Source organism: Vombatus ursinus, unplaced genomic scaffold (genome assembly GCF_900497805.2).
Source record: "Vombatus ursinus unplaced genomic scaffold, bare-nosed wombat genome assembly UNPS02010394.1, whole genome shotgun sequence".
In the NCBI taxonomy this organism is placed as follows: Eukaryota; Metazoa; Chordata; class Mammalia; order Diprotodontia; family Vombatidae; genus Vombatus; species Vombatus ursinus.
Window position 1 is genome coordinate 7,967,895 of NW_020950172.1, and position 23,221 is coordinate 7,991,115.

At 54.4% G+C, this 23,221-nt stretch overlaps 1 protein-coding gene across 1 annotated transcript; it reads right to left on the reverse strand.

The window, feature by feature from the left end:
* SAMM50 (SAMM50 sorting and assembly machinery component) lies at window positions 1-22,994 on the reverse strand. The gene is made up of 15 exons (XM_027854363.1): window positions 22,893-22,994; window positions 17,434-17,544; window positions 16,909-17,010; window positions 16,369-16,456; window positions 14,254-14,360; window positions 12,183-12,313; window positions 11,999-12,086; window positions 10,158-10,286; window positions 9,567-9,638; window positions 8,978-9,064; window positions 8,133-8,203; window positions 6,556-6,623; window positions 5,074-5,220; window positions 4,105-4,246; window positions 1-210 (listed from the first exon to the last, which is right to left on the reverse strand). Exons 1-15 carry the CDS (start codon window positions 22,911-22,913, stop codon window positions 165-167), a joined length of 1,410 nt encoding a protein of 469 aa, XP_027710164.1. The 5' UTR covers window positions 22,914-22,994; the 3' UTR covers window positions 1-164.
* Between the last annotated feature and the right edge of the window lie 227 nt (window positions 22,995-23,221).

A 23,221-nucleotide genomic window follows, 5' to 3' on the forward strand; every position in this document is an offset into this window, starting at 1 on the left:
TGTCGAAGGATTATTTTTAAAATTTATTAATATGGTTTCTTGTAAAGTTTGCACTTAAATAATCACACAAAGATTGAGGCTGTAAGAAAACAGTGGACAGCAGTGAGTGATTTACTCCAAAGCTTTCGTGGATGGCTCCAATGGGATCAGGTTTTTCTTCAAAATTACAGAAATCTTATCCCAGCTCCAAACTGAACACCATCACATATCCTGAAACGAAAAATACACACGTCACACGAGGCATCAGCACAAAAAGGCTGCAACCACGAAACTCTGCTCAGAAAACACGACAACACACAATTCTACAAATCTTGAAGCTGTTTTTAACAGTACCAGGAGGGACTTCCGTCAGAATCTGTGGCTTAAATGTGATTTCCAAACCATCTGCACTTTACAAAGCCCTGCAGTCCAGCCCACAGAGTGGCCCCATTACCTGAGAGCAGAGTGACCATCAGAAGCTATTTTAGGGAAAAGGCAGCACGGGAAGCCAGTGAGGAGATCTGGACTCTGGCCCACTCCTCAGGTAAGCTGGGCCCCAGCTGAACAGCTGTGATCCTAGATCCTCTTACCTGAGATCTTGCCTCATAGTTTACTGGAAAAGCTGAGGCCATTTGCCAAGGGCTCTCTCTTCTCCCCTCCTCCTCATTTCCCATCAGTCAGACGCAACTCACAACTATCTCCTCTTCCGCCCTAAAGAGGTGGCCTTTCCCCTTGCCAAGGTTAAATCCCTCTATCTGCCCGAGCAATCTCATTCCACCCCATCGTCCCCTCTCCCCACTGCTGACAAATGACCATCCCAGTTCTCCCCCATCCCCACCAGCTACCATCCCATCTCTCTTCGCTTTGTGGCTAGAGTCCTGGAGAAGGCCTTCTACAGTAAGGACCTCCACAACCTTTCTGCTCTCTCTTCACTTGCTACAGTCATCGTTCCACTGAAGCCGCTCTCTCCAAAGTAACGAATCCTCTCTTAATGGGCAGATCCAACGGTCTTTCCTCCCTCCTCCTCCTCGACCTCCTGCAGCTGCTGACCCTGTGGATCTCCCGCCTCTCCAGATTTCCGTGACTGCTCTCTCCCAGTTCTCCTCCGCCCCGGCTGACCGCTTCGCTTCTCAGTACTCTTGGCTGGATCTTCACCCAAGTCAGGGAGCATCCCCCAAGGCTCCACTCTCGGCCCTCTCACCCTCTTCCTCTGCACTAGCTTGCTTAGCGGTCTCATCGGCTCCCGTGAATTCAATTATTATCTCTGTGCATGTTTCTCAGATCTATTTGTCCGGCGCTAACCTCCCTGCTGACCTTCCCTCCCGCATCTCCAACTGGATGGCCTGTAGATGTCTTAAACTCAACACGTCCACAAGTGATCTCCTGATCTTTTCTCCAAACCCTGCCCCACTCCTACCTTCCCAATCACTTCTCAGGCCCCCAGCTGACCAACCTAGGCGTCATCCTGGCCTCCTCACTCTCTCTCACCCCCCCCATGTAATATGGTGCTGAGGCCTGTCAATCTCCCCTCTGCAACACCCCTTGAAGACACTCCCCCCTCTCCTCTGACCCTGCCCCCACCCAGGTGCAGGCCCTCATTGCCTCACACCTGGGCTAGACAAGGAGTTGTTGGGGACTCTGCATGCCTCAGGGCTCTCCTCCCCACTCCAGTGCACTCTCCATTCAGCCACCAAAGTGATCTTCCTAACGTGCAGGTCTCGCTATGTCAGCCCCCTTCAATATAATATTTATACAGTGCCCACTATGTGCCAGGCACTCTGCTAAGCACTTTACAAAGATAACTTATTTGATCCTCACAACAAACCTGGAGATAGGTGTTATTATTATCCCCGTTTTACAGTGGAGGAAACCAAGACAGACAGAGGTTAAAGTGACTTGCCCAGGGTCACACAGCTAGTGAGTGTCTGAATCTGTATTTGAACTCAGGTCTTCTTGACTACAGGCCTGGCGCCCTGGACACTGGCAGCCCTAAATCAACTGCCATGGCTCCTAATCACCTCCAGGATCAAACATAAAATCCTCTGTTTGGCACCCCAAGTCCTTCATGACCCGGCCCCAGGCTGCCTTTCCAGTCTTCTGACATGTTACGCAGCCCTCCCCATGTCTTCGGGGACCCAGTGACATTGCCCCCCTCCCCACCCTCGCTCTTCCTCCAACAGGACACAATGTCTTCCAGTTCGGGGCATTTTCAAGTGCTGTCCTCCAAGCCCAGAATTCTCTCCGTCAGCTCCACCCCAGGCTTCCTTCAAGCCTCCTCGGAGGTCCCACCTTCTGCAAAGAGGCCTCCTTCATCCCCCAACGTGCTGGTGCCTTCCCTCTGAGACAAGCCCCAATTTGTACAAAGCTCTAGTTTGACTGTGCACAGCTTGTCTGCCCCTTTAGACTTCGAGCTCCCTAGAGCTCCGGCTGTCTTTCATCTTTCTTCACAGCCCCAGGACTTAGCACAGTACCTGGCACATAGTAGGTGCTTAATAAACGCTGGCAATGACGTCTCTCTAACTCCCAGGACTTGTCGGGACCATCCAAAAATAAGCCACCACTTATGAACGGGGATGGAAGGACCTCACCTGGGTCCCACCCCCTCCTAGAACTCAGATAACTTCTGCACCAGTACCTGAAAATGGTAAATACTCCACAAAAATGGCAGCACAGCCTTCTCCCTACCCTGACTCCCTCTAACCTTACTCGTGAAAGACTTGAGTTTTGCCTCAAGGTTTATAAGCATTTCCATCTTAATAACAGAAGTCTAAACAGTACACTTGGAGGGAGGGCAAAGCTCCTCTGGCCCCCTAATCCTGTCAGATCCTTCACAGCCCTTTAAAGCCGGTCTTCTCCCACGCCCTCCCCATCTCAGGGCAGATGTGCTGGCAGCCAGGGCCTGGCAAGGGGCAGAGGGGCAGGCCCTGAAAAGTCAAAGCAAGAATCTGCTTTCCCTTCAAAGGTAAACCACACTGCAATCAAGACGATCTCTAGGACAGGCCTTTAACTTCACTGGTGATAGAAGGCAGGATGTAAAGCAATTTAAAGAGCAATTCGGCACCAGCACTGTCAGATGAAAAGGAGAGCCACGGAATTCAGAGAAGCCTCTAGAGGCCTCAAGGAAAACTACAGACAGCAGCGACTCCACAAGAAAACAGAGAAAAACATTGTCTTTTAGCCAATCCGTTACAAAAGTGTAGGGACAGAAAGATCAGACCGGATCAAATCGATCCTAATTTCCCAGGCCAGGACACTGAATCATGGCCAAGTGACCTGCCCAAGGGCACACAAGGCCACTCCTCTCTCTCTCTCCCTCTCTCCTCTCCCCTCTCTCCCCTCTCCTATTTTTCTCTCTCTCTCTGTCTCTCCCTCTCCTCTCTTCTTTCTCTGTCTCTCTCTGACAGCTGGATGATATAAAGATTACACTTCCTCAGAACCCAGCATGGGCTCTGCACTACTTCTCAAGGTTTGCTGAAATGTTGGTTGACTGTGAATCTACTTGATTATTTTTCACGGGGGTTAACACACGAGCCCTCATTCCGGGGCCACACCCACCACCTTAGCATGTACCTCACAAATAAAAATGGAAGGTCAAGTGAATGGCCCTCAGCAGCAAGCCCCCGTCACCCGCCCTCCAGGCCCTGGCTCTTTAGCACGAGCCACCACTGCCGACCTCTTCATCTTGACGTGGAAGCTGCCCCAGGAGCGAGCAGGTCTGCCCCCCCAGGCCCCCCCTCCCCCCCGAGTTCTACGGGGCCACGCAAGCGGGGGGAGCTTGGCAGGAAAACCTGAAGGACCAAGCTGCGTCCACTGACACATGCTGGGGAGGGGAGAATGAACGCCGCACCTCAAACTGAAAAGACCCCACGTGCATCTGCTTGGAGTCGTTGGTGTTTAAAATGCAGTTGCACAGATTAGAGAAATGAGTCAATTTTAGTAAAATTATTGTAAGCATTCCTGCACCAGCTGAGGGGCTGGGTCCTGCTGGCCAGGGAGAAGGCAGGAGCAATACTTGTCACCTGCTGGTCCCAGAGTCCGGCTCCCAAAGGCGCCACTGAAACGATTCACGCTGTGTGCCCCACTGCGCAGTCCCTCATGGGGAGCCAGTGCCCCCAGCCAGCCTACCTGTCACCCCTCTGCACTCCCATGGGAATGCAGTAATTCAGCTCCAGTCGAGCGATGTTGCCCAGTCTGAGGACAATTCCAGCACCGTACGACCAGCGGATACACTCAGCCAGTTTACGAAGATGAGCTTTGGGACCTTCCCCTGAAAAAGAGAAAGAATTTGTTACTCAGGGAAGATGGGAGAGCAGGGAGGTGGGCGTACTGCCTGAGGTGCGGCCTTACACGCTTAGAAGCTGTGTGACCCATCTGCCTCAGTTTCCTCATCTGTAAGATGGGGATAACAACAGCATCTACCTCCCAGGGTTGTTGAGGATCAAACGAGCCAATGCTTGGCACACAGTAGGCCCAACATAAATGCTAGTTATTATCACGGCTATTACTTACAGTAATAATACTCTACCAGCGGCCAGCCACATGCCACCATTCCTGCTTCCAGCCCAGCCCCCACAGCCATCACTGAAGGGGCCCACCTTCTCATGACTCACAGCAACAAGTACCACCCAGCTGCCACCCACGGGCAAGCAAACCAGCCTAGCCCTGAGAGATAGCCGGGGCAGCATGGGCCGGGCACATCATGCCATCATCTCCCCTCAGCCCCAGGCGCAGGGCCCAAGAGCCCTGGGGACAGTGACATTCACTAAGTGTGACCATGAGAAGATCCGCTCACTACTGCCCCAAGGCAGAGCAGGGCCTGGTCTGCCCTGCGGCTGCCCGCTCCTCTCTGGGTGTCTGCCCCCTTACAGCGGGAGCCCCGAGGAGCAGGGCCGCCTCGTCTGACTTTTCTGCATCCCCAGCACTTGGCACCGTGCTCTGCACATCGTGAGTGCCTCATAAATGCTCCTTCCCTCCATCTTCCTTCTTCCCTCCTTCCCTCTCTGCAAGAACCTTACAATTTAATAGGGGAGAAAAGGAAAGTAAACAAATGAACCCACAGCATGCAGCACATTCTCCCAGAAAGTCCGACTTTACCATAGTTTAGGTTGCAAAGGTTTCCTGCATTGAGGAAGAAATGGGTCCGAAAGAGATCCCCAAAGCCGCCCTGGCCCGGCCGGAAGGGCAGCGGCGTGTAGAGGTGTAGGCCGCCCGCCCAGTAGGCCTCTCCTCCCAGGTAGTCACCTAGACAGGGGCACACACACAGGACATGTGTTAGGGAATGAGCAGACCTCTGGCTGGGGTCCCACGCTCTCACCCCAGAGAAGTGGAGACTCCTGGGGTCATGGGCCGGAGGTCACCTGCTGCATCCTCCCTTGCAGCCTCGAGCCAGCCGGCCTCTCTCTGACCTCCTCGTCTTCCACTGTTGGAAGGACTGATTTCAAAGGAAGCCGGCCTCTCCCTGACTGTAACCTCCACCCATCACTTCCTACCACATCTCCGGAAACCCTAGGATTCCAAGTCCACAGGGGAGCAGAGGGGCTTCTTATCAAAGAGAAGGACAGCTAGGGGCCCAATCCCAGATGGGAGCCCTGACCGCTGACTGTGGGGGCCTCTGCACCAAGGGCCTGGGCCACCCGAATGATGCCGTGCTGGTGGGCATTAAGAAGGTGAACACTAATGAGAAAACACACATGGCCTGGATTGGGAGGAGGGCCAGAAGGAGAAAGGGCAAGGAGGAGGAGAGGGAGAAAAGGAGGGAGAGGAGGAGAATAAGAATGAAGGAAGGAGACACAGAGGAAGAAAGAGAAAGGGAAGGAAAAAGTGTGTGCATGTGCGTGTGTGTGTTCATGAGCCATTCTGGCCCGGGACGTGTCTGCTGAGGAAATCCCGTCCTGAGGCAGACAGCGGCTATTCGGCCACTTGGAGCCCCGGAGCTGCCTCACTCACTCAGGGTTGTGCAGGCCGCACGTCTCAGGGTGGGACACGGGCTGTGACCAAGGCTCATCACTGACCACTTATGGACTGTACCAACCATCCCGTGGTGCTGGTGGTTCACTGGGTGAGGAGGTGGGTTTGCTCTTTACAGACCACTGCCGTCACTAGTGACCCAAAGAGCACCAGGGAGACATAAGGTCGTGTGTCACCCACAAAGAAGTGCACAGAAGAGGCTGAAAAGAGGCATCGTTTTACCCCAAAGATGACAAACCCACAAAAAGGTGGCCCAAGAGCCGGCTGGGCAGGGCGCTCAGGGGAGCCCCTTGGGAGCGGGCGGGCCCTCAATGAAGGATTCTCCCCAAGGCCTGGAGGAGAACACTCTGCCTGAGAAGCTGAGGGGGGCCAGAATGGCCGGGGCGGGGTGAGGAAGGCAAAGGCTGAAGTCAGGGAAACAGAGGCAAAGACTCAGACCCAGAACCATGGGCACCTTCCTTAACTCTCTGAGCGCTGAAGAAAAACGTGGCCTCTGCCGCAGGGGGCCTCCCAGTCACTTTCCTAAAAGGGCGCCAGTCTGGACTCAACCCTGATGCACCAAACGTGGGACACACAAGGTGAGAGTCTGCAGGAAGGGCCCGGGCTCACCTTCGCTCTGGGGTCCGATGCTGTACATGCTGAAGCCCCGAACGCTTGTGGGCCCCCCGAGATAGAACCTGAAAGGACAACAGCACTGCCGCTCAGGGAAGCCCAGGAGCCCCACGACCCCCAGCCAACCAGAAGACATAAGAGCAGCTGGTTCTGCGAGATCTGAACTCAGAACACAGCCTGACGCAGAGCAGCCCAGAAGCAGGAAGCCCTGGGATCAGATCCTGCCTCCAAGCCCAGCGCCTGCGTGGGCGCAGCAAAGTCACTGGGAGCTGAAGAGCAGGGGCGCCCCGGCCCGGATGCACAGGGCACAGGGAGCCCTGATGACGGCCCAGGCTTGGGCCCCACCCCGAGGGCTTACAGCTGAACGATCCTCCCAGCAGACAGGGCCTGCAAGGGTGGGGAGCACAGACATCGGTCCTGCTGAGCCGAGGCTCCGGGCCTTCCCTGCTCTGCCCCACCTCCTGTCTCTTGGGCCTCTTCCCGAAGCCGAGCCCGGCTCTTCCTACCCTGCGTTCCACGTTTTCCTCACATGCCCTCAAGAGCGCTTGGGGAATGGAGGGGTTTTCTCTGAGCTCACCTTCCAAGAAGGCTAAAAGCTGTTTGGCATAGAGTCCTCCTCCGAGGGCCGAGCCTGGGCCGCCACTCCTCTACTTCACAGAGGGGACAGCAGGGGTGTGACCCCCCCCCCTACAGTCACACAGGTCATGTGGTCAGGCCCCCAGGCTTCTGGGAGCCCCCACGACAGTACAACTGCCTTGGGGTTCTAGACCAATCATGCATTTCTACCTGTGGCCTGGGTCAGCCGCAGCCATTTACATGGAGGTAAATGGTCCTTAGCTACATTTAAAGGGGAAAGGCTTCGTCTGGACGGGGGCGGGAGGGGGCCTGCAGACTGGCACACCATGGCCAGACCGGTGAGGGCTCAGTCACTAGTGGGGCTCTGGAGACGCTCCCTGCCCCCGTTTGCCCCCTCAGGGTAGTTGTGAGGAACATGCCTCAAAAATATCCCCAAGGGCCACAGAAGTATGAACGCTTCCTAAGCGAGAGCAGCGTCTCTCGGCACCAGCCTGGAGTGCCAGAGCCGGCTGTCGGCGGCGTAGGCAAACCCCTGCCCTGCTGTGGGCCTCGGCTCCTCAGCCCTGACAGCAAGGAGCGCAGCTCTGAATCCAGGGGCCTTGCCACACGAGACGCTGCCACGTTCTGACACCCGACGGGCTCAAAGCGAGGCTCCACGTAACACTCACAACACAATTAAAACAAACAAACAAAGTGTAAAGCACCGCCATCTTTAAAGAGTCCCAAATTTTCTACACAAGATCTTATGAAAACAACATCAATCTGTCATTACAATGACCAGGCCTGGCCTGGGAGAGAGAGGAGGATGGCAGGAGCCAAAACAGATGAGGAAACTGAGGCAGAGAGAAGGAATCGACTTGTGCAAGGTCAGCCAGGCAGCAAGGGTCCGAGGTGGGCGAGAGTCCAGCTTCTTGGACCACCGGGCTTCCCCAGCCTTGGGGCTCAGTTTCTCCTGAAAAATGACTATACAAAGACCAAGATGGCGGCAACAGACTCACCTATCGGCAATGCTTGATGGCTTCTCCCCGATCGGCACCAACATCCCGCCCCAGAGAGAGGCCGACAAAACCTAGAGAGAGAGAGGACTGTGTGAGGGCGCCTCCTTCAACCCTCTCTTTGGACACATTGATGCCTCAACACGGGCAGAAGGTGGTCAAGATGATGGGTATTTAATACAAGAGAATCACTGGATCCTGAGGAAAAGCCCGGCAGGAACCGAGTGCTGAGCAACCTGGGATCAAGGCCTTGGATCTGCCAGCTGGGACCCTGGGCAGTCCCTCGCCCTCTGACCCTCAGTCTCTTCCTCCATCAAGGGAGATAAACGATGCGTGTGCTCCAGAGCCCAAGGACAGCATGAGAATTAACTGAGACAAAGTCTGCAGAGATCACACCCACACTTAAAGCCTGCATTTCCCTAAAGGTGGAGTCATCTGCAATGCCTCAGTGAGAGACACGTAAAGCCAGGCTAGGCTCAGACCCAGAGACTGGAAGCCTTGGCAGCACAGAGGCGGCTGAGCTCAGGGTCACCTCCACGTCTGGCGTCTGGCCGAGGCCCCGCAGCAGAGGGTTGGTAAGCGCGGTTTGGGGTATAAAGATGCACACGCAGCTCGGCTGCAGCTCTCACCATCTTTGGGATGAGGGCTAACAACAACAGAAGATGCGTTTAGGGGCTCAGGCACGAGGATGAAAAGGAGCTGGTCTAACCAAGAAAACGGGAGCCCAGAGACATCTCCATCCTCGGCTCAAAAGCTGAAATAATCAAATGCTTGGGTTTTCACAAAAAGATCTGGTCTCAGCCCCAGAGAACGGCAGACGGGTCCTTCTGCTGAGGACCGGCACTCACTGTGTCCATGAGGAATTGCTGGCTCAGCTGGAGCTCAAAGTCTTCCTTCAGGAAGCTCACGTCCCCACCCGTGTAGCCGGCCAGCTCCTGTTTTGCAGAGGAGAGCAGAGAAGAGCCCACACTGGTCAGGCAGGCCGGGCAGCAAGGGGGGTCTGGAAAAGCATCTCTGTGTGGGTTCTGAAGCCCGGTGTCTCAGGCCCCCTGAGTAAGAGAGGCATCTACAGCCTCAGAGAAGCCTTGAACATGGGGATGGAAGGCTGCTCCAGGTGAGTGAGTCACCTTACGGGAGGACCCAAGAATTGTACTTGTGACCATGCAGACTGTCCGCTAAGCCCCTGGGCAGCAGTAACTAAACCTCCACCCCAGCCCGCATCACCGAGCTCAATGCTCCCCCCTCCCTCAATCCCACGCCCCCAGCTCCAGAGCCACATCAAGAACGGGGCCACAGGCCCCAAGACCAGTCTGGCGTGTTGGAAAAAAAAATAAAATGAAACGTGGCATTTTAGAAATGCTTTCATTTGGCTCACTCTCCTGCCAAACCCCTGGGAGACTCCTCCCCGGTCATGAAGCATTCATGAGTGGATACTACCTGGTTCACTTTCAACAGAGCGCCTTTCCTCGGCAAGATGGAGGAGTTCCGAGAATCGATGACCATCGCGTGCTGAAAGGAATGGGAATGAGATCCATGGGGACTGCGCACCTGCCCAGGAGTGCCTCCTTAGCTGGGGCCTCCACGCAGCTTCCTGATGTTAGCAGGAAACACTCCAAGCGGAGTGGGGAGCCAGTGGCCATCCTCGCCGCCCTCCTCAGACCCCACGGAAGAGGAGAGCTCAAGCCATTCCTCAGGTACGGATGAGGAAGGACAAGTGAAAAAGCTTCTCAGCAGGGGTCACCAGGTGATGCAGGGCACCCCTCCTCTTCCCCCAGGCCTTTCAACCTCTTCCTACCCCTCCCTGCACAGCCTCAGTGCCCTGGGGCCCTGGGGATGGCCCCAGGGCCTGGGAAGTCAGTGCCCCCAACCCACTTTTTTCTCCCCTAAAACTGACCTGTGGCTCAGGGTATGTTATACTCCTGTGCTCCTGGAGAAGGTCCAGGCAAAAGGGCAAAGGAAAGGGGCCCTTGAGGGTACGCGGCCGCCGCCAGGAACCTCCCCCCCACCCAAGAAAAGAAGCATCCGTACCGAGAGAGACGATTTGAGAGAATGTCCACTCTCCTTGCGAACGGCAAACGAAGCTGTCCTCGCAAGACAGCCCAGCTCCCGCCACACGGCCTCCCACTTCAGGGTGTGGCTCGTCTTCCATATGGGGAACTACACAGAAGAAAAGGCCGCATGGCACTCAGCCCACGAGTGGAGCCGTGCTGAGCACTCACTCATGGCAGAACACAGGTGGCTCAGCAAGCATCACGCGTGTTCTCCCCCACCCCAAGCACACGGTGCGGGCAGCACAGGTCACACCCAGGCTGGGGCCCATGCAGACAATCATTGTGAGGGACCAGGAAAGACCATCGAGCTCAACTCTTTGCTTTACAGGTGAGGAAACTGAGGCCCAGACGCTCGAGCAAAGTCACACAGGACCGCAGCGTCCGGGTGCCGTCCACCTGCCACACCCTTGTCTGCTCCCTCCACGAGGAGCGCCTGCCTCTCTCATACACGCATGCACATTCACCACACTCACACCTACATGTACACTTACACACACTCTCACATACACACATATAATTATACCTTAACCATACTCACACATATACATGCACTCATAGACTCATATACATACACTCACACAATCACATACACTCATGCACACACATGCTCAAACACACGTATATATACCCACACATACATGTACACTTATACACACTCTCACATACACATACACACAATTACCTAACCATGCTCGTGCACATATACACACGCTCGTACATACTGGTGTACATACACTCACACAATCACATGTATACATACGCACATACCCATGCACACATGCATGCCCACACATATATTCACAAACATATACACCCATTCACCATACTCACATGTACACTTACACACACTCTCACATACATACACATACAATTACATCTTAACCATAAGCACACACAAAACGCATATACATACACTCACACAATTCCTCACCTCACGCAAACATATACACAAACACTTACACTCACATACACACACATACAGTTACATCTTAACCATACTCACATTCATACACACTCATACACATACACTCACGCAACCACATACATATATACTCATCACACACATGCTCACACAAACACACATGTACTCATACACACATGTACACTTACACACACCCACATATACATACATACAATTACACCTTAACCATACTCATGCACACATATGCACTCACATATACTCCTACACATACACTCACACGTATACATGCATACATATACTCTCACCACAGACACTCACCCACACACACAGTCACACACACTCACACACGCGGGAAATAATGGAGGTTAAGCCCGCCGTGGGACTCTGGAAGGCTTTGCACTTCCTATGAGCCTCAACTTTCCCACCAGCAGCTCAGTGGACAGAACACTGGGCCCAGAGTGAGGAAGACTTATCTTCCTGAGCTCCAATCCAGCCTCCCCGCCGCACTGCCCTCTCTGGGGCTAGGGAAGGTTTTTCAAGGACACAGCTGATTGAACTCTGCCTGTAGGCCAGAGGAAAGGGGAGCAGGCAGACGGGGGAATCAAGGTAAAGCTAAAGAGAGGGGAAGTGGAGGGGCCCTGGGGACAGCCGCATCCTCCCCGCCCCCCAGTGCTCCTGAGCCAAATCCATGAGACCCTGAGGCCGTGAGGGCCTAATGCACAGAGCAGGACCAAGAGGTGGAGAGAGCCCAGGCTGTGGATCCACAGACAGTCCTGATCAGCGTGGCCCCCCAGGGGCCCAGCCACGGGCACAGGGCATCAGCCGGGCGCCATGCTCTTCCCTCCCAGCCCACCTGGCACCCCTCTTCACATAACTGTCCGCGAGGCGCTACTCACGCTGTACTCGGCTGACACGCCTCTGTCTGTCTCACGAAGGGAACTCCACGGGAACTGGCCGGTGACTTTATACAGGTTCAAAGAGAAGCTGCGAGAAAAGGAGGGGGCAGCGGGCAGAGCCAGTGAGCCTTGCAATCAACCCCCACCCCCACCTCGGGCCCCTGGGAGCCACTTCCCCACTTACTTCCTGTCGAAGTTTCCAGGCTGAGGCTTGAAGAAGGAGAGGCCGTAAGAAGTTTCCTTTGTTCCATAGGAGAACTGAAAAGTCACCTTCTCTGCACGGCCAAAAATATTGGGGAGCTTGAGGCCGAGGACCTGTGGCAGGGAGAGAAGCATGTGGCTCAGTCCAGCCCGAGGGACCCTGGGAGCTGCTCGGGAGGCAAACACAGGAAGCAGACCCTGGACCCCGCGACACTCTGGGTGACCCCCAGCGCCCAAATGCTGTCCTGTCTTCACTCAGGCCAAGATAGCAAAAGGGGATTCACTGTGAACTGGCCAGAACTGGCATGAACACCCACCAGAGATGCTGGAAACCCTGGCAGAGGCCGAGACGGTCCACGGGACCCCTGCTCAGCAGAGCTTCCATCGGCCCGAGCCACGACCACTGACAGAACAATTCATCAACTCACTGCCCGGGAGGGGAGGCCTGCATGACCCTGCTAACTTAGGCCTGACCCCAAGCCTCTGCCTCTCCGGTGAAGCAAGAGGAGGACCACAGTAGACACCTCTAAGGGGTCTTTCCATGTCCACGTTATGGCTTTATTATTTGTCTTCAAAGATTAAGAAGTCACAAACCAGTGAAAAATCACATTCTAGGCCAAAAGTTCTAGAGTCACTTTTTGGCTGAGGGCCTTTGAGGATCATCTGTCCCCTCCAACAAAGCAGAAAACCCAGAGTACAGTGGATCAGTCTTTTGAGATGTTAGCCCACACCCCAAAGAGTCATCTATCAGAACCATAGAGCAGACGATACTCTTCTGTCCTTAAAACCCAAATGCGTACATGCTCTTCCACATGAATCCATTCAAAAGTCCTAAAAACAGAGGCATGGAGCGAGATGCACGTCCTTAGACTCAGCCGCCACGTGGATGTGGTTGGTTGGACTGCGTGTGCTTGTGACAAGGGAGGGCTTCTGATAGAGGGTAAGAGAGGGGAGCTACTGACGGTGACATCCAAAGAACATCCATAAAACCACTAAAACACGCACACACCTGGAAGGAAAAAGTCCCAAGGCAGACGCGGACACGCAGAACAGCAAGCGAGCTGACGGGACAAGGGACAAAGAGAGATGTGCTCTTAGTACTAGAGAGCAACAGTCTCACGGAGGATCCTTTTTCTCCTGCTCTTTGTGTTTTCTGATGTCTGTCAAGGTCAGAATACCAAAGATGAAAATCCCTAAAAAAATAACCCACTTCAGGTGAGCTCCAGGGCAGGCCCAGAGGACGAAGGAGGAAGCATGTTCTCGCTCCTGCTTCTCACAGGGAGGAGGGCCCCCAGGAGCCGGAAGCGGCATTCTCTATCGTCAAACAGTGACGCTGGGACCATCATTTGGGACAGTTTGTCTTATCGGGGAAGGCTGCACTCCGGAAAGGGCACCGATGTGATATGTAGAAGGCTTCCTAAAGCTTTCTTTGTAAAGCTCAGGCAAATCCAACTCCAGTGGCAGAAAGTTCTACTTAAATGGGGAGCCCAGTGCTAGGAGGCCTTTGACAGGAGCACAATACCTGGGGCGGGGGCAGGCAAAAAAGAATTCTTGAATTATTTTGTTGTTTTGCTAACACAGGTGACTCTGGGCGGGGCAGAGCATCTACAGAAGAGAAGGAGGGGGTCCTAGGATCCCAGGTCTTGAAGCTGACAGACCTTGGTCGGAGCCCCATTCCCTAATTTCCCAAAGGGGGAACCTGAGCTGCAGACAGGGCAGCAGCTGCCTTGCCCGGCGACCCCGGTGCCAAGGAGCCACGTTCTGAGCCCGGACAGCTGGGTGGCAGCGACGCTGCCCCAGGAGTCCTGGCCTCCGGTGAGCTCTGCAGCTGCCCTTGCTGACTGGGAGCCACAACCACCCTCCAGCCCTCCCTCACCTGGACCTGGAGGGGACGGCCAAGGACCCTTCTCTGAGGCCTCTCTCTGCCCTAACATTCTATGATTTAATTCTGTTCCACTGGACAAGAGGAAACTCTGAGAAATGAGGAAAACAGAATTCCTTCCACCATGTTTTTGGCCCCACCCCAGGGTTGGAAAGAAGAGAAACAAGCGTACCATACTGCCTTCATTGTTGCCCACCATGGTGTTGTAGCTGCCCGTCAGCCGCCTCAGTTCAGTGACCTCGAAGGTGACGTCCAGCCCGTTCGGGAGGGCGTCGTCGCCTACACGAGGAACAAACGAGCAAGTGAAGACCAGGAAGGACGACCAGCGTCGCTTCTCTGGTCACACGACAAAAAGCAAGAAGGAAATGTCCCCTCACGGACGCGGAAAACACAGTCCACGGATGGGCACTCCCGCTCAGAGCCTGCCCCTCCACGCGCAGGGAAACGTCTTATTTTCTGAGCATCGCTACCTAAGACTGTTCTAAGCCTGCAAACACTGGGCAGCTGGCGGCACGGTGGGCAGGGTCGGGAGTCAGGAAGACCCCAGAGAAAAGGTGAACAACAACAGCTGTACTGTAAAGGAGAACAGCCTTGGAAACTTCAGGCACCCTGACCAACGCGGTGACCGACCGCCACTACGGCCAAGCAAAGAGGGGCCCGGCCTGCCTGACACAAGCCTTCTCCTCTGGGGTCTGTGCTGACTGGTCACTGGGAGGGAGGGCGGCCCCGCCGGCCGACAGGGGTATTTGTGAAAAAAACAAAGGAAAGCAAGGACAGTCAATGAAACGTGTAAGCGGGCAGAAGGAAGCACGGGAGGGGACCCAGCAGCAGCAGGGCAGCGCGGGCACTGCCGCCTGACACTTGATATGTGTCTATCCAAAGTCACGGCTCTTGGTCCAATCCCCTCTTCCCCACTCTTTGTATATGAACACATTCGCGTCTGTCAGAGCTTGCTACAACCACGATAAAAAACAGCTCTTCCCGTCAGCACGTGAGGAAATCTAGGAATCGTGGCCCAGGTAAAAGCCCGCTTGGGTCTGTCCTAGAGAAGAGGGCTCAGGCTGACCGCATGAGCCTCCTAAGGGCAGCCCTCATGGGAAGCAGGTGGGGCTGAAATCACAAAGCATCAGCCGCCCTCAAACCCACCCGGCTGCCTCGGGAGCTGCTGGGCCTGCGGCGTTTGGACGGCCGCGCCATCTGTCAAGGATGCTGGGGGGGGGGCTCCTACGTGGAGAGGGACAGCAGCCCCTAAGCTGGCACCTACTGACTGACCCTCTTACCTGGAAAGAGTGAGCCCGAGAAGAGAAGAACAGGGAGGAAGGGACAGAAATAAGGAGAGATACCAAGAAGGAGGGAAAAGAACAACAGCTAGCATTGATGTAGCGTTTTATGGTTGGCAAAGCATATATATACGTGTATGTGTGTATGTACATATATACACACACCCCTGTATATGTACATATCTATGCATGTGTGTACATATGTGTGTATGCATAGGTGCATGTGTATGTACAAATAAAATTTCATTTGGACCTCACAACATCCCTGGGGGTCAATGCTATTATTATTCTCATTTTACAGATAAGGAACCTGAGGCAGGGTCACACAGCTAATGAGGTCTAAGGCACCATGGTGCCCACCGTGCCTGATTGTCTCAAATGACAGCTCTGCCCTTCTCAGCGGATCCCACACCTGCAGCCACAGGAGGCCTCTAAGGCCCGGCTGGACCCGGGTACCCCTCTCCCTGTGCAGAACTGAGCCAACGCACCCCTAGTGTTTGCCAGTCGAGACAAAGAGAAGAAATACCATGACTGTTTGAGCCCCGGACCATAGCGACCCCACAGAGGGTGTATGACGACCCCCCCACATCATCTTGTTTTACTGTTTAAGCATCACCCCCCTTGGACAGACAAGAAAACGGAAGCCCAGAATGGCTGAGAGACTTGCCCAGGGTCCCCGAAGGAGCCAAGAGCAGAGCTGGATGAGGACCCGGGTCTCCCGACCCTGGGCCAGGGCTCTCTGCATCACCCCCCAGCCTCTCATGGACGGAGGTTCCCCTCAAATTTGCCAGATCCGGGGAGGAAGGTGGGGGCAGAGCATGGGAGAAGGGCACTGCTTGGTGAGCTCAGAGCCAAGCTCCCCCAATAACCTGGAGTCTCAAGAGCCAGGCATCTTCTCCTTCACCTCACTGGGTGTGGCATGCTCAAGAACACCAGCGTCTGCAGAGACCCGACTGGCTGAGAGACCCCCAGCCACCCACACCTGAGGCTGGCCCAGGCTCACATACCTTGGCATGTGTCAATCAGAACGTCCACCTGCCTAAAGATGCCGAGGCGGAGCAGCTTCTCCCGGGCTTCGTGGGCCTTCCTCATCACCTGCAAAGGAGCCAAGGGAACCTTATAATGTACTGAGGAGGGGACAATGACTAGAAATGCAATAGCTCATTATTTTTAAAGCAAAAACAGAGATAACGCCTATTTCCATACCAAGACCATGCTACACACAAACATTTACGACACACAGATGGTTTTAAATATAATATTTTAGAAGGAAAAATGTCACAAGCACCCACATGGTCTGTGGAACACCAGGATGCAACAGGACACTGCCCACAGGAAGCTTACGCCAGCAGCCCCAAGCCCTGCTCCCAGCCCTGACTGGCAGGGGGCTTTGGCCAACCCTCGTAACATCACTGGGGCTCTTTTCTCCTCCATAAAATGGAGGCAGACTTACCTGCTGGCCTCAGGATGGTCACAAGATCTGAGTTACCTAACAGACTGGAAGTGTTTTTGCAAACCATAACACTGATGATTAAGACAATACTCACGTCAATGAGATTTTTAGCCCTAAAGACATCTCCGATTTCATACATGATGACGTCATCTTTGGTCCTTCCCAGGCCATCAAAATGGACATGCTGGACCACCACCTGAGCAGAGTGAGGAGAGTGGTCAGTCGGTCAGCCAACAAACATTCAGTGAACGCCTTCTGTGCCCCAGGCTCACGTCTCACGGATCTGGTGTGATGCCCAAAGTTCACTACAGTTTGGTTCTCCTTCCCTGGTCTCTAACTTCACATGTATTCCTTTCAACTCTGGCTTCCCAGTGCCAAATTTCCATTGGAGACACTCTTCAAAACCAACCAACCAACCCTTAGCTCAGCACGATCTGTGAAAATTCCAAAATGGCAGCTTGAAGCCCAAAGGCCGCCAGCTTGTTCCCTTCTCTGCCTGCCCTTCCCCCTTCTGGACCTCAGTTTCCCTACTGTGGCCTTTGGGCAGGGCAACACTGAACACAAGGGGATAGGATGCTCCCAAGTCTGCTCTTGGGTGGGCCTCCAGGGAGACACTCACGTCTTTGTTTTCCAGGACCTCCTGCTTGATTTCGGGTTCGACTTCCACAAATTCAGCCTCATCTCCCAAACCTCCAAAGTCAGGCCCGCTGACCGGAAGAGGCTCCAAGCTCTAAAAGAGAAAAATCATGGCTTAGGGGCAGATACAGCCAAAAGCAGCCAACAATGACACACCTCCACTGACCACTGTCACCACGGGCTGCACAATGCCCCAGTGTTGGGCCCAACACCAGCAGTCAGGGCAGGTCTATTACATGAGAACAACGGGCTGGGGGCCCAGCTGGTGGGACAGGGGAAGGATCACAGACGCCCCTCCCCCCCAACCTGAGCTGGCCCCTCAGCCATGACACAGGGCTGGTGAATTTGACAACACAAGCAGTGATTCTTTTCTTTTTTTTATTTCAAAACCAAATTAGTTTTATTAGCCCTAATTACCAAAAATCAGAATATATTAATAAAGATAAAGACACATGTACAGAACTCTCTAAAATCAAGAAATCATTTGAATTACATAAAGGCTAGACTGGTTATCTAAATACTTATAACCCAAATAATTGTACAATTACATTTGGACTGGATGCCATTTTGGCTCTCCACGTCTCCCGGATGCAGCTCAGTAATGGCTGATCAAGCCAAATTGCATGTCCAGGCATAAATATAAATGGAGGAGATTTCTTATTATTTTTAAAACCCTCCAAATTTTCATTTCTTTGCATTTAGAAAGATCGAGGGGGTAAGACGGGCATTCATAGATGGCAGGGACTCTCCCTCTCTGTATTCACCTGGTTTCTGAATAAGGACGGGCAGTGACTCTCAGGCACGAGCAGAGAAGAAGGAAGAGGGTGAGAAAAGGAGGAGTGGGCAGGCACGAGGCCCTGGCGCTCGGTGGGGGGCCTCGGGTCCAGACTGGCCAATGCTGCCCATTCTCCTGCTTCATCTGCACCCTTCTCCCACCTCCTCATCCTCCACATCAGGTCCAAACTCTGCCAGCTCCAGTAAAACCTTCTTCTTGTTTTTTTTTTCTTTTTGGTGAGGCAATCAGGATTAAGTGACTTGCCCAGGGTCACACAGCTAGTAAGTGTCAAGTGTCTGAGGGCCCATTTGAACTCAGGTCCTCCTGACTCCAAGGCCAGAGCTCTATCCACTAGGCCACCTAATAAAACCTTCTTCTTGCTCTTCACAAGATGGCCCAATCACCACCTTGGTCAGGCAGGCAGCAGGCCCTGACCAGGTACCTGCCACGGGCCAGGTGCTGTGCTAAGCCCTGGAGGCACACAGAAAGGCCAACATAAACCCAAAGCTGGCCCTGCTCCCTGGGAGCTCACAGTCTATTGGAGGAGACACACGCCAACAGCAACATACAAACCAGACAGACCCGGGATAACCCAGGCCAGTCACAGGGGAAGAGATGAGCTTATTCAGCAAGATTAGGAAAGGCTTCCTGTACAGGGTGGGATTTCAGCCAGTAGACAGAGATGGAGGGCATGGGAGGGCAGCCAGTGAAAAGGTCTGGAGCCAGTGTGGTGAGCGAGGCACAGCCAGGAGTCCTGGCTCAGTGGCCCGCAGAACATTCAGGGCAAGCATGGTGTGAGGAGAGTGGAAGGGCAGGAAGGGGTGAGCCGATTATGGTCTCCCTCTACCCCCTGCTGTGTCTGTGACCATCCCTATCCTCCTGGTTCTGGGGGGCGGATATAGCGGCTGCCTCTGACTAGCCTTGGGACAAGCGTGTCAGTCTTCCTGGGCCTCAGTTTCCCTTTCTGGGGGGGGGGCAAACCAGACAGCCTCTGGGCCCCTCCCAGACTTAGACCCAGGAACGCATATATGACTGCCCCTGCCTCTACTACTTACTTCAAGCTTCAGTCTCCTCATTTATCAAATGGGGAGGGAACCTGCAGTATCTGCTCCGGAGGGTTAGTCACGAGAATCAAATGAATGAATGAAAAAGCACGAGGTGCTGGCACAGAGACTCAGGAGTAAGGCTCAGGGAGACATGAAAGGATCATCAGGGTTAGAAACTCCCTACGTGGAAATTTCTTCCATGGATGCAGATCGCCAAATCTTGCACAATTTATAAAACATAATCTTCAATCCCTCCTTAATTACTGACTGCTTCCCTGATGGCTAGAAACATACCCCTGGAAACAGAGGAAAAAAGTTTTACGTCTAGTTTCTCTGAGAAAGACTTAATTTCTCAATTACATAAGGAACTTGGCCGAGTTTATGAAAGGGACATTCCTCAATAAACGGTCAAAGGTTATCAACAAGCAGGTTTCAAATGAAGAAATCAAAACAATCAATGGTAACATGAAAAAATGCTCTAAATCACTCTTGATAGAGAAATGTAAATTAAACCAACTCTGAGGTACCACCTCACACCCAAAAGATTGGCTAATACGACAGAAAAGGAAAATGACAAATGTTTGAGGGGATGTGGAAAAGTAGGGACACTGATGCACTGTTGGTGGAATTGTAAACTGATCCGACCATTCTAGAGAATGAATTTGAAACTATGCCCAAAGGGCTATAAAACTGCATACCCTCTGACCCTGCAAAGCACCGCTTGGTCTGTACCCCAAAGAGATGATTCTGTGATCTATAAAGCTACAATCTCACATTTCAACCCCATTCCCAAGATGTTTTCCCACCAGCCCCCCAGATGCCAGGCCCAGAAACCATGCCCTGGATAAACCCTTTATGCCAGCCCCAGCTCCAGCTAGGCTTCTCACTGGCCACTGAGGAGTCAAGCACATCAACTCTGTCACTGCGCCTGGACAAGGCATATCAACCTACTTTTATGAAAAGAGAAACCCTTCCATGAGCCACTGCTTGGCTACTATGTGGTGTGCCCCCACCCCCACCCCCCCATTAGAAGTAAGCTCCTTAAGGCAGAACTGTAGCTGTGTATCTCTGGGCAAGTCACTTAACCCTGATCTCCTCACCAAAAAGAAAAAAAAAAAAGGCAGAACTGCCTTCAACCTTCTGTTTGGCACACACGGGGTAAGCAGTTAATAAACGCTTTTCCAGTCATTCGTTTCCATCTCCCCCAGATGGAACCTTCCCTTGTGACAAACACAGGATTAAGCAGAACCACTTGCTATCATCACAGTCAAGGGATAGGAAAACCTGTGCAATATCCTGCCCTAGAAACCTCCTCAGACTCCACTGTGGGCACCTCTGCTGCTTCTCCTAAGGGTGGGCAGTCTGGGCTCATAAGTCACCCCCCCCCAGACCTCCTGATGTCTATGTCCCTGGGGGAAGCCTGGGGGGGGGGGGCGCATTCCATTCCAGGAAGAACTGCAGGGTTCTCCAACTACAGAAACAGGGAGAATGCTAGAATGACCTCTTGGGGACCAATCTAAAACCCCATGCAGACTGCAGAGGGCTGAATTACCATCAGCTCTCATCCTGTATTCTGAAGTCCACAGGCTGAGGGGACTCACTGCCTTCTCCAGTGAGCGGCTGAGCATGGATACGGGATTCAGTGGGAGAAGAGGCTTCAGAGATCATCTGGGCCAACAGCCCCATTGTACAGATGAGGTAACCGAAGCCCGAGGAGCCACTGGTGACCCGCCCACTATCACCCAGGTGGTTAGCAACTCAGCCAAAATCGGACCCCTGGCTCTCTGCCTCCCAGCCCAGCCTCCTTGCCGAGATAGCGTGTTCACCTGCACAGGGGAGCGCACAACGTACTTTACATGCACCATCTCAAAACTTCAGTTGGGGGGAAGGGGAAAGCACTACGATTACCCCATTTTACTGAGGCTCGGAAGGTCACAGAGCAGCTACCTAATAAGCTGGCTTACTGGGCTTGCCTGGGGGTCGGGCTTAGTCAATGATCCGCTGTGTCACCCCCCCTCTCTAGGCTCCAGCTTCCTCCTCCACGAATCACCAGGATGAGGTCAAATGACCTGACAAGTCCCTACTGGCTGTTACCTAAGAGCCTGTGGAATGCGTGCAGGGGCCTCTGGACCTCTGCCCTCCCGGCCAGGCTGGGAGCATAGCTGGACACACAGCCAGCCGCACACAGTGACCCAGGCTGACCCTCCCTGGTCATGGCTGCGTCTCCCAGTGCACTGCACCCAGCAGGAAGGAATGTGTGACCTTCTCTCCTCTCCCCCTGCCCCGGGGTGGCCCCGATGGCTAGAAAGCTCACCCTCCAGGCAAACACCAGGCAACCTTGCTCCCGTCAGCGCCGGGACAGTCCCTTCACCTGGGAGCCTGGACCGGGTGACCTTCAAGGTCCTTTCCAGGCCTCAAACCTCATCCTCCTAACACCGGCTGATCCCCAGGCCCGGCCAGCCCTTTCCAGAAGGACGTCCCAAGGTGACCCTCGATGCTTTCATCCGTGAGAGGCTGACCGGGCATGCTGGGGGCATGCCGGACGTCACGCTGACAATCAGGAAGAACAGGGCTGCAGTATCACCTCAGACGCTTGGGCAAGTCACTGCCCTTTTCCGCGACTCAGTTTCCTCATTTGTAAAATGAGGAGCTAGCATTTATGGAGCGCTCTGAAGTTAGAAAGGCAGCCTGGTGGACCCAACTTCTCCACTTACTAGCTGTGTGACCGTGGACAAGTCACTTTACCCTGTTTGCCTTAATCCACTGGAGAAGGGGCAAACTACTCCCACTCCAGTGTCTTTGCCAAGAAAAGCCACTGACAGGACGGTCTGTGGGGTCACAGAGAGTCAGTACCGACCCTCACAACAATTCTGAGAGGTGTTGTTATTTATCGCCATTGTACAAATGAGGAAACTGAGGCAGGGGGAAGGGACTTGTCCAGGGTCACCCGGCTAGTGAGCGTCTGAGGCTGGACTTGAACCCAGGAGGAGGAGCACTCTGCCCACCCTGTCACTTGGCTGCCCATCTCTCTCTGTTCAGGGTATCTCCATCCCTGGACACATGGAAGAGCAGGCACGTGACCATCTATGCGTGCACACCTCTTCCCCTCCTCATTGATCGATCGATCGATCATCCTTATCGATCGATCGATCGTCCTCATCGATCGGCTCTCTGCCAGCTCTCTTGGCTCCCTGCGTCACCCGCTGACAGCAGAGGGAGGGCGCGGGCCTCAGTTTCCCCAACAATACCACAAGGTCCCCTCCCCCTCCAGTTCACGTAAAGGTGAACGCACGTCGCGCCCGCGTTGTGTGTGTAAACACATCCGTGACCCTGACACGAACCGGCTTCCACGTCCAGCTGTCACTGCAGGGGGGGTGCCCTGGCAAACCTCAGTTTCCCCGCCTGTAAAACCAGGTCCCGCCCCGACTTCGATCGGGATCGTGAGAATGACGGGGACGCTAACAAGAACGAGTCGCCCCGACGTCAACGCACGTTCGGGGCTCTCCGCCTCTCAGGGCCTCGGTTTCCCCTCCTGTAAATCGGGACCCTGAGGGCCCCGCCTTCCCTCTCCCCCCTCCCCCTCCCCCTCCCCCTCCCCTTCTCCACGCGGCCCCACGTTACCCGCGCGTGCACGGTGCCCATGGCGCCTCCCGAGGAAGGGGCGCAGGCGGCCCCGCGGCGCACGGACGAGGCCCCGGGGGCTGCGGGGGGCGGCGGGGAACACGCGGCGGCTCCTCGGCTGCGGCCTCTGCTCAGAGCGGCGCGCGCAGCCCAGGACTAGGCCCGCTGGCGGCGGCCATGACACTAACCCTGACCCCGCCCCCGACGCCGGCGCCGCCAGCGCCCATTGGCCCGCGGCGCCGTGCCCGGAAGTCCTCGCGGAAGCCTGAGCTATACGCATGCGCAAGCTCCCGGAAGACGAGGAGGGGCTGGCGCGGTGGCCGACGGGA

Excerpts from the sequence above, each read along its gene's own strand:
- SAMM50 (XM_027854363.1), bottom strand. The coding sequence starts at position 22,913 with ATGGGCACCGTGCACGCGCGG. Across the intron at positions 17,545-22,892 it reads TGGGCACCGTGCACGCGCGG|AGCTTGGAGCCTCTTCCGGT; the intron begins GTAACGTGGGGC and ends TTTCTCTTTTAG. Across the intron at positions 4,247-5,073 it reads CCTTTGCAACCTAAACTATG|GGGAAGGTCCCAAAGCTCAT; the intron begins GTAAAGTCGGAC and ends TCTCTTTTTCAG.